Source organism: Tenebrio molitor, chromosome 9 (genome assembly GCF_963966145.1).
Source record: "Tenebrio molitor chromosome 9, icTenMoli1.1, whole genome shotgun sequence".
NCBI classification, from domain to species: Eukaryota; Metazoa; Arthropoda; class Insecta; order Coleoptera; family Tenebrionidae; genus Tenebrio; species Tenebrio molitor.
Window position 1 is genome coordinate 15,688,479 of NC_091054.1, and position 9,132 is coordinate 15,697,610.

The window sequence follows — 9,132 nt, forward strand, 5'->3', positions numbered from 1 at the left end:
TTTTGCGAAATTATAAAACCGATCAGAATTGTCATAAATCTCATTTTTGACAATAAAAATAATTTAAACCGGACCGAGCCCACTTTTAAATTGAAGGGGTGTTCTACCTGCGTAGTGGCACCCGTGCTGAAATGTCTTGTTTCGGCGATTCTAGATTCTTTTCGAATTTGCCTAGCGTGTGGTTTTTGAAAAATTAGTTATTTTCAGAGATACACAGTTTTACAGTATTCTTTACTAAGGTAATGTACCAAAGTATAAAGTTTACCAGTTAATTTATTTGACGTAAAGTGCGCACCCGTTACGCGGCTGATAAGATTGTCAGATTCACTTGACTCACTATGCGGGCGATCTCTATACATTACAAAATTTCGAGTACGGACCATCAAGCTGCAAATGTTCGGAGCGTGCCGAAGCGACCGAAATCCGGTATTATTTATGGGCAAGCCATAAACCATTGTAAGGGGCATTTGGCTTAATGAGTTTCCAATATCTTGTGCTCCTACTATAGATAGTATAGTCTAGTAAATTTGACGAAAAGTTTTAAATTACTGACACGGCCATGACAATGTACGGTCGGTGGACAAATAAAACTGGGACAGTTAAAATTTAATCAATGTAAATCAGACCATTGGATTGTCAATATATTTGTCAGTGTCTATATAATATCTCATACCAAAGTTAACCTATTTGTGATAAAGCCGTAATTAAACGATGCAAATTTGTAAATTTTGACTTATGTGATTGTCATTTTTGTCCCAGTTTTTTTTGTCCACCGACTACGTGTGAAGCTTTTTCATGCGTGTCTTTGTCTTTTTAAAACTATACCCGTGCATTTTTTTACGTGTGTTTGTCTTTTTCCAGCTAATTAAAGAAAATGCCTCAAGGCCCGATGTCAAGCCCCCTGATGAAGCCATTCGTGGTACTGGCTTTGCCCGGGATGTACCTCTTCTACAAGTACAACCAGTACAAGCGAAGACGGAAGGAGAACGCCAAACGGCGCCTCACCGAGCGCGAACTCCAACACCTCAACAACAAAATCGTAAGCACGACCCCTCATTTTTACTCTGGCACGTGTACACCTCGGGAGTAGCCGAAATTTATAGCGCCCAACTTAACACCACGTTCGACTTTAATTTTTCATCGCGTCGGGGCTCGCCTGCAATTACTCATTCATGAAGGACTGGCGGGATTTACCAGACGCACTTTGCGAAATTAACCGATTGCAGGTGGTGGAACGGCTTTATTTATGGACGGGATCGGACATTTCGCTTCACCGGATGATGCCCATTTTCTCCGTTTTCTCCTCTTCCATCTCCCTGATCATGAACTCGGGCAGGGCGCATTTGTCTTTGCGGTTGACTAGGTCGGACGCCATTTCTTCCCGCTTTTTCAGCTCCAGACAAGTCTCCTCGAACTGCATCAGCTCGTCCTTGCGCAACTTCTGCAGTCCGTAATTGTGCAACACGCCGGACTTGCCGATCTTCACGATGCACACCAAGTGGCTGTGACAAGCAAACATACATTTGACAAAATACTTGGCGCTCATGGGATTGCCGCACTAGATTCTAAAAACAAGTACTACTTTACGCACTTGGTGTGTAAGACACTATTACTTGTCAAAAACATCAAATCACTCCTTTAATTTACCTGCAAGTCCCAATAACATTGGACCGTATGAACGCCGGAACGTTGGCGTCGTAGTCCCCACGTATCCCCATCGCTATCCCTGTTATCATCCTGTTGAGTCCCACCGCGGTACTCATCACAGGATGAGGAACTTGCTCGCGGAACCGTTCCATCAACTTCTCCGAATCCTTGAGCGACAATCCCACAGGAACCGCTTGCGCAAAAAGTGGTAGAGCGCAGTCCACATCAGGTCCACCAATAATCGGGACGTGTACCATCTGTGGATCCAGGGTCTGGTAGTGCCCAGCCAAAGCGTTGGCTTTGATCTGGACCAACATGGCCGACCCTAGAAGCCTTCCCGGGTGGTACCAATCCGACTTCCGGTAAATCTCCGCCACGATGGGCAAAGTCACAGAAATGGGAGTCACCGCCACTATTATGACAGCCTTGGGAGCGTATCTGGCGCAAGCCTCTGCCAGTTTTGACACTCTAGGACCCTCCGCCATCACCAGTTTGGCTATAGACATTTTGCTGGTGCAGGTGTTGAGGCCCAACATGACGACAATGTCGGCACTCTACAGGACGAGATTTAGTACAAGTGGAAATAGATGAGAGGAGTGAGGACCTTGACAGATTTGCTGGCGCTGTCCATGTCGTAGTAGGAGTGGACTTTGCATCTGGTGTCAAAGTGGTTGAGGTCCAGACCCATGGACTCTACTCCAGAGGTACCCTGCAGGTGCAAGGCGGAGATCGTGGGGTTTTGCTTGACGAGGATGGAGAGAGCGTGTCCGGCGGCGGTGTCTGCCCCCAGGATGCATACCTGGACGTGTCTTTCTTGGGGTTTAGAGCAAAATTGGCGGAAAATTTGAAGCAAGTGCTTTGTGGCAGTCATTGTCAAATTACTTGACAGACGAGAGATCAGTCAGATAAAAACTAAAAGAAAATAAAAATTTGTTTTTGAAAAGTTCTACTTTTCGTCTCTGATACTTTTTATCCCTTTGGTGTATTTTTTTAAATCTTTTGCTTGTGCCCATTAGAGCTTCTTAACAAGCTATAAGCTCTGAAAAGCTCCGAACTGTTGACATGTTTCCGCTTTACGTCACGAATCGTTGTTTAAATTGTTTCTTTGAAGCAGCAACAACTTCCATCAAAAGTGTTCATAAATTTTCCGGTCTATAGAATCTTGTCAAAAGTCTTATGCAAATCGCCTTTTGTAGTAATCAAGGTCGAGCAGCGACTTATTAAAATTCTTATCGCATTGTTACTCCACAATCGATATGTGGCGCTTTTACAATACTTGACACTGAAAGTGGAAGAACAGTTGGACTGCTCGTATCAGCGAGTGAAATGTTAATTCTAATTAAATTTGCATAGGAATTGCACGCGACGAAAATTTTATAAATATCAATGATCCCTTTTCAAGGATCTGAGCCGGTTTTCGTCGCTCCGAGCCTCGAAAATTCTTGTTTTGGCCTCAATTTTTCGCATTATTTGAACAAAAGGACGAAGGATGTTTAAATAAAAATTAATTGGCTTGAAAGAGTGATGTGAAGTTACCCTTGAACTCGGTAGCATTGTGTGCAAGTGTTAATAACACCTAAAAGGTTGGAAATTTCGTTGAATCATTGAGTGCAGTGTTTAGTGTGTTTAAGGTTGTTGCTTAATTAATTATAACGAGGTCTGTTGGAAATAGGCGAAATGTTAATGGGTCTAATAAATGTGCGAATATAATATTAAATTATTGCTTTCGACTAATATTTGAATTGAGATTTGTTCAAGCTTCACTACTTATAGTCCAGTCGCTGGATATTTAAATCTACGAGTACAAAGATCTACAAGAGACGGTGCAAGCATTTTTATTTGTGACGATACTTCCTGTTTTTGCGGCAAAAAATGTTCCAAGAAATCTTACAGATTGCTAAATTTTGAACAAAATTTGCTTTATAAAAATTTCTGAACGACCAATGGTTTTTGAGATACGGTTGGTCTATTTATGACGCCAGGAGTAATCTCCACTCTGGTCACGGCGTCTGTTAAATCCGCGCCACAACAAGAGTTATTAATCAATTTCCAACAAAATCTGTACTTATGCATCTAAATCGAATACTCTTTATGGCAAGACCTGTGAAATTACAATCGCTCATGAATTACGAAAATTATAATGGTTTGAATTTATAGGATAAAATGAATTTCACGAAAAATTCCAATTATTTTGACAATCATTTTAAAGAACCTTCTAGTTGAGCTTGGAAAAATTCTGTCAAAGATTATAACACGTGTTCAATCGAAAAGTTCATCAAATTGGCTTTGACCTTTGTCGCTATCTTTGTCTAACCAACTTAATTTACGATGTTGTTGTCTTTTAAAAAATAAAGTCAAAGCCAACTTGATGAACATTTCATTTGAACACTTTTTATAAGGATCTATGTTACGTTGCTGGCGATTTATTTTATCTTAATTATTTTCCGACTAATGAAGAAGCAAATACATATTACTGACAAATCGTCAATCGGATGCGTTTGTAAAAAATAATATTGTTTTTTCTTGGTATAGGCATGGAGAAAGTATAGTCTTCAATTCGCGTATAATGGCTATTATTCATTCGGACGATTTCACCACTCGCCTACGGCTCGTGTTGGAATTTTCATCCTTTTATATAATACCCATCATTATACGCTCGTTGAAGAAAGTACTATTTTGGCACTTTCTGTTGTATACGACTGTTCCCAAATTAAATTTTGCAGTCTGTCATTTCGCAAATGGTCATGTGTTTGCACCAGAGATTTCTTGAGTATTTTATTTTTCACTTATATGTATCTACAAATTTGTTTTTGGAAACCTGTGGATCCTTTTCGAAAGCCGATTAATAGCTCCAACGAAGATTCGACAAAACATTTAATTAGAGTAATTAGACACTACGACCTTCTGTCAGCATTTATTTTGTCATTAATCTATTCTCAACAAAAATACCAAGAACGATTTTTTCCTTGTTCTAATTCACTCATCTAGATCATGATTAAAAATGACTCAAAACTCGCCTGGATTAAACTACTAAAACCTAGCAATAAAATTTAACTGATAAAATAAAATCTCCTTGAACTCGCATCTGCGGTAGAAACTTGGTTGAATCGTGGATGTACCTACTCCTTTGCACGCCTTCGTACTGCTTTATTAATTCATTTTTGCAAACTTATGCTCTCCCACAAGTTTTACTCCGCACTTTAGTAAACCGATAGCACATCCATCGTGTCAACTTTACGACGATAAATCTTCATACGAGGGCATAAAAATCCACCTTGTCTGATCCGTCCTGAATATTATTTCTGATACGAATACGACATTCTCCGTTCCCGCAACCAATATTGGTTCATTCTCGGCAATCATGATTTCCCTCATTTCCCCAATTTCCTAAATGGACAGCTTTCATCATCACACCTAGATTTGTTCTATTATACTGTTTGCATTGTCTCTCCTTAATGATTGTCTTTGTTGTCTTCCAATTATGTGCTTTCTAATGAAATGGATCCCGACCCGTCATGTTCTGATTATTGCAACTTCCAATATTACATCGTGTGTTGACATTTACTTGCGGCCAAATGCAAATGTAAATTTTCATGCGTGTAGGGCTTGGCATTTTTTAACCCTGACATTTATAAAAATTAGATGGCTTCTATTATTAAAAGCGCGACACACCCTCGTTTACAATTTTTCAATTTGTTTGTTGCAAGGGACAAGAAAAAGTCGATTTCTCTCGGGTCAAAAAGTGTCGATCGCTTTCCGATTTATTGAATTATGTAGTGGGGAAAATAAAGCAATAAGGAAGTTGCTCGTTACTATTTACGCCATCCCCAGGGAAGTAAACACCGCTGGTAGTGCAGGCTTTTAAGTGTTTGGCCATTGTTATGAATATTTAATGGTTAATGCTCCTGCTAACCGGATTTTATTCGATATTTTTATGTAAGTAATAATATCTGAATTATTTAATCAGTTTTAATGGGAAGCTGAAGGGTTCGGCTGGAGGGCCAAATTAAGGGTTTTCTATAAAATGAACATGGGGAGAAATAGGATAATGGAAACTTAATTAGAGAAAAGATTAAGCTGTTTTGAGTAAAGTGTCAAAGAGTTCTTTCGGGAATTTATTTTAATTGGAAATTAAAATCATCACAGATTAGTGAAAATGTTGTCAGTTGGTTTTTTTTTGCATTTTAAATGGCGACATAGAACGTTGGAAGATTTTTTGGGAATTTATTTGAGTTGCAAATTAAACCCATTGAGGGTTTGCTCAGGTCAGGTCAAATCTAGTCTGGTTATATATTTTTTAAAGGTAATTCACACCAGTCTCATCAGGTCAGGTTCATACTGGCCCCAAAACATCAGAGCAGCCACATTATTCGCCAGATCTAAATCTCTTATATTACTGTTTGTCTTCAAAACAAATAGTGTAATATTCTAGACGAAGGAAATTGTGATGGTTCGAGGTCCTGAATAAAAAATAAGTTTCAGTAAATTAGATAAAAGAAAAAAAATACTTGAAAGATTAATGGTTTCAGTAAATCATACGGAAAATTAACTCGACGTGGACTCTGATTCATGTATTGCGTTCCCCAAGTATTAACTAATAGATCTCATATTCCAAACAACACAACAAACATTTCCTAATTCTGTAAGACCCAAAAATGGAACTCTTCTATTTGGAAACACTGCAAACAACTTTAGTAACTACAAAAATCAAATTTTATTTTTTGTACAAATACATTTTCATAGATAAGATTTCCGCTTCCCTAATCTCGAATGTCACAATATTTGTTCCCTTTTTATCTGCACCCATATTTGAAAAGCTTTCACATCAAAATCAGATTACTCAAACTCACAAGGTATTTACCATGCAAAGGCTTTGTTTGAGTTGTAGTCATATCAGTCTCATTCTGCCTCCAACAATGTAATTGTTAACAGTTATAACTTATTATAACAAGCTAATTGTAAAAGTTTCAGTTTTTTTTCTCTTCACTGAGTACTCGTACAATTTGGTTATTGTTACTGTTATCATTGCAACTAATATTCAAGTATCATCTGTAATTACATTTTCCCAATTGAAAACATTTTTAAGTGAGAAGTGACAGATTGTTTCTACTGGCTTAAGCCATAACCTAGCATCGAAATAAATAGTGTATAAACCACATACAATTAAGTATATAGTCCATTTTTTTTTATTATAGTCCGATGAGCTTAGTCCGAATCAAGAAGTCGACATGACCTGCGTCTGCTTTCGACATTTGACAGCCGTGCATGGTTCTACCAATATTTGAAAATTTATTTAGGCAACATGAGACAGATATAACAAATTTCAATTTTTAAGATTTTGAGTTGTGTTCTTTCGTGCTTTGTTGATTTTTCTGCAAATTCATTCCTCCGTTTTAATTTTGTCTTTCAAAAAACCCCACCCTTCAGAACTCTTTTGATAACTATTTACATACTTATCCACTAATAGGTCAGATACTTATATTAAAAATTGTTGAAAACAGCACTAAACAACCACGTTTAGACTGTTTTTCTTTCTTCCTAGATTTTGTTGCGGCAACGCCATGAATTAGTTTACCCCCATACATGGCCTCCTAGATCGAAAGAGACAAAGTCTCTTATAAGGCCAGTCGCATCGTAGAAATGTCTGTTTTTAAATGTCTTTCACTGACATCCCTTATAGTAGCTCCCTCTATTTTTCAGTCATGTACATTACGATAGGCGACTAATTTTGAAAAATCAAAAATATTTGTCAATTTATTTTTACAAAATGCCATACGTAAGAAAGTGCTGCATAAAATCGTGTAATTCAAGTAATCCTGATGATAATGTTTCCTTTCATTCTATGCCTGCAGACGCAAATTTAAATTTATTGTGGAAAAAAATTTTACTAGAGAACACTGACTGGTATGTAATATGAATTTAAAAGTGTAGAGTTTACTTCTCTATTTCGTAGACATGGACCAGATAACGGACTCTGCATTTATATGTAGTCAACAATTCAACATTTTACTGCAGATAGTTTTGTACCAAAAATAAAACAGGGTAGACTAGGCAAGGGAGCAATTCCTTCCTTATTTAATGTTTGTTAAAAGTGAATTTTCAAAAATTAGTTTAGTAATATTTTTGTAGTTTTCAGACCAAGATCCAAATTTTCATGCTGGTTCAGATCTTCTAACAAACACATGTATAAATACTTCCAAAATCATGATGTGAGCAGTAGAACACAGTATATTCATAAAAGAGATCCGAACACGGCCCCATATACCGACGTTCATGATGCGAGACTTATTTGGTTAAATGAAGATTTTCCAAAATTTATTAACGATATTCAAACAACTTCAGCAGGAGCAAATATGAAAGGTTTAACAAAGGAAATGGCTGAAGCACTAATATCCACAGCAAAAAGCACATATCTTTACGTGAAATATTTAATCCACGATCTTAACTTTTTTTATGTTTTGACAAGATCTTTTAGTTCGGATGCAGTTGAAGCTTTATTTTCAAATATTAGACTCCGAGGAGGTAGCAATGACCTCACAGATTGTAGAGCAGCTGAGCATGCAGTTCGACTAATTTGAAAGAATGGATTGATGAAGAGTGTGAATACATCTAATCTAAAATTTGGTCTAGAATACACTAGCAAAACAAAATTAATAGAAATTCAAAATTTAAGTGCTCAGCCTAATGAAATTATCGTAGTATTACCCGACAACGTTATTGAAAAGTTAGAAAAATTACAAGCATTTAGATATACATTTAATAAAAATTATGTGGAAATAGGATCAGCAGCCACAGCTTTCCTATGTGGCTATTTAATTTTGAAATTGAAAGAAGGTGTAAATTGTGATATATGTTTGTCGACTTTATGTGATCCGTCACCTAACAAGAAAAGTCCCTTGTTAGAATTAATTTACAATCAAGATAGAGGAAATTTAAATTATCCAAACGAACGATTTATAAAATTAGTAGAATTTTTGGTCCAAATTATACAAGAAATCTTGCCATATCTTCCACATAAATAAGTCGATTATATTTTGAACAAAATTTTAATTTCATACCTTTATATAAACCCCAAAATTCATAATTACACTGTTTGCAGTATATTAATAGGTAAACTAGTCTCTCCGGTACTAAGTAATAATTACTGTAATTCGAAGACACAATTTTTTAAAAAGACAAACATTCTTACCAAAAAAAGGAAACTTATGAAATTAAATTAATTAAGAAAATAATTTAGAATTACATAATCATGATTATTGTTTAATAAATAATTTTTGATAACTGGCTTATCTATTGTAATTAAAAAAAAATTATGATGATTTTATCGTTCTCATATCAGGATCCCAAAATTTATAGATTCTTACCAATCTAACCTTACGCTGCCAATTATTTGAGGTTATATTATTGAAGATAGGCAACCCTCCAGACCCCTTATAGTGCTGCCCTCTTAAAAACACGAAAAAGACCTGAAACTAGCTAATGCGG

The 9,132-nt window shown here is 36.6% G+C and overlaps 2 protein-coding genes across 6 annotated transcripts in view; one reads left to right on the top strand and one right to left on the bottom strand.

The window, feature by feature from the left end:
* LOC138137979 (uncharacterized) overlaps window positions 1-9,132 on the top strand; it is a 106,385-nt gene that overhangs the window by 64,759 nt on the left and 32,494 nt on the right. For all 4 annotated transcript variants that reach the window (XM_069057612.1, XM_069057611.1, XM_069057610.1 and 1 more), the window contains exon 2: window positions 862-1,039. In XM_069057612.1, coding sequence (XP_068913713.1) covers window positions 875-1,039 — 165 coding nt within the window. In that variant the 5' untranslated portion in view covers window positions 862-874. The remainder of the gene's footprint in view (window positions 1-861; window positions 1,040-9,132) is intronic.
* On the bottom strand, window positions 1,226-2,853 carry LOC138137978 (malate dehydrogenase, mitochondrial-like). Of its 2 annotated transcripts, XM_069057607.1 has the most exons (4): window positions 2,614-2,853; window positions 2,252-2,559; window positions 1,648-2,201; window positions 1,226-1,502 (listed from the first exon to the last, which is right to left on the bottom strand). In XM_069057607.1, exons 2-4 carry the CDS (start codon window positions 2,516-2,518, stop codon window positions 1,271-1,273), a joined length of 1,053 nt encoding a protein of 350 aa, XP_068913708.1. In that variant the 5' UTR covers window positions 2,519-2,559; window positions 2,614-2,853; the 3' UTR covers window positions 1,226-1,270. The 2 variants fall into 2 exon arrangements, with proteins under 2 accessions (XP_068913708.1, XP_068913707.1); XM_069057606.1 differs by having other exon boundaries at window positions 2,252-2,853.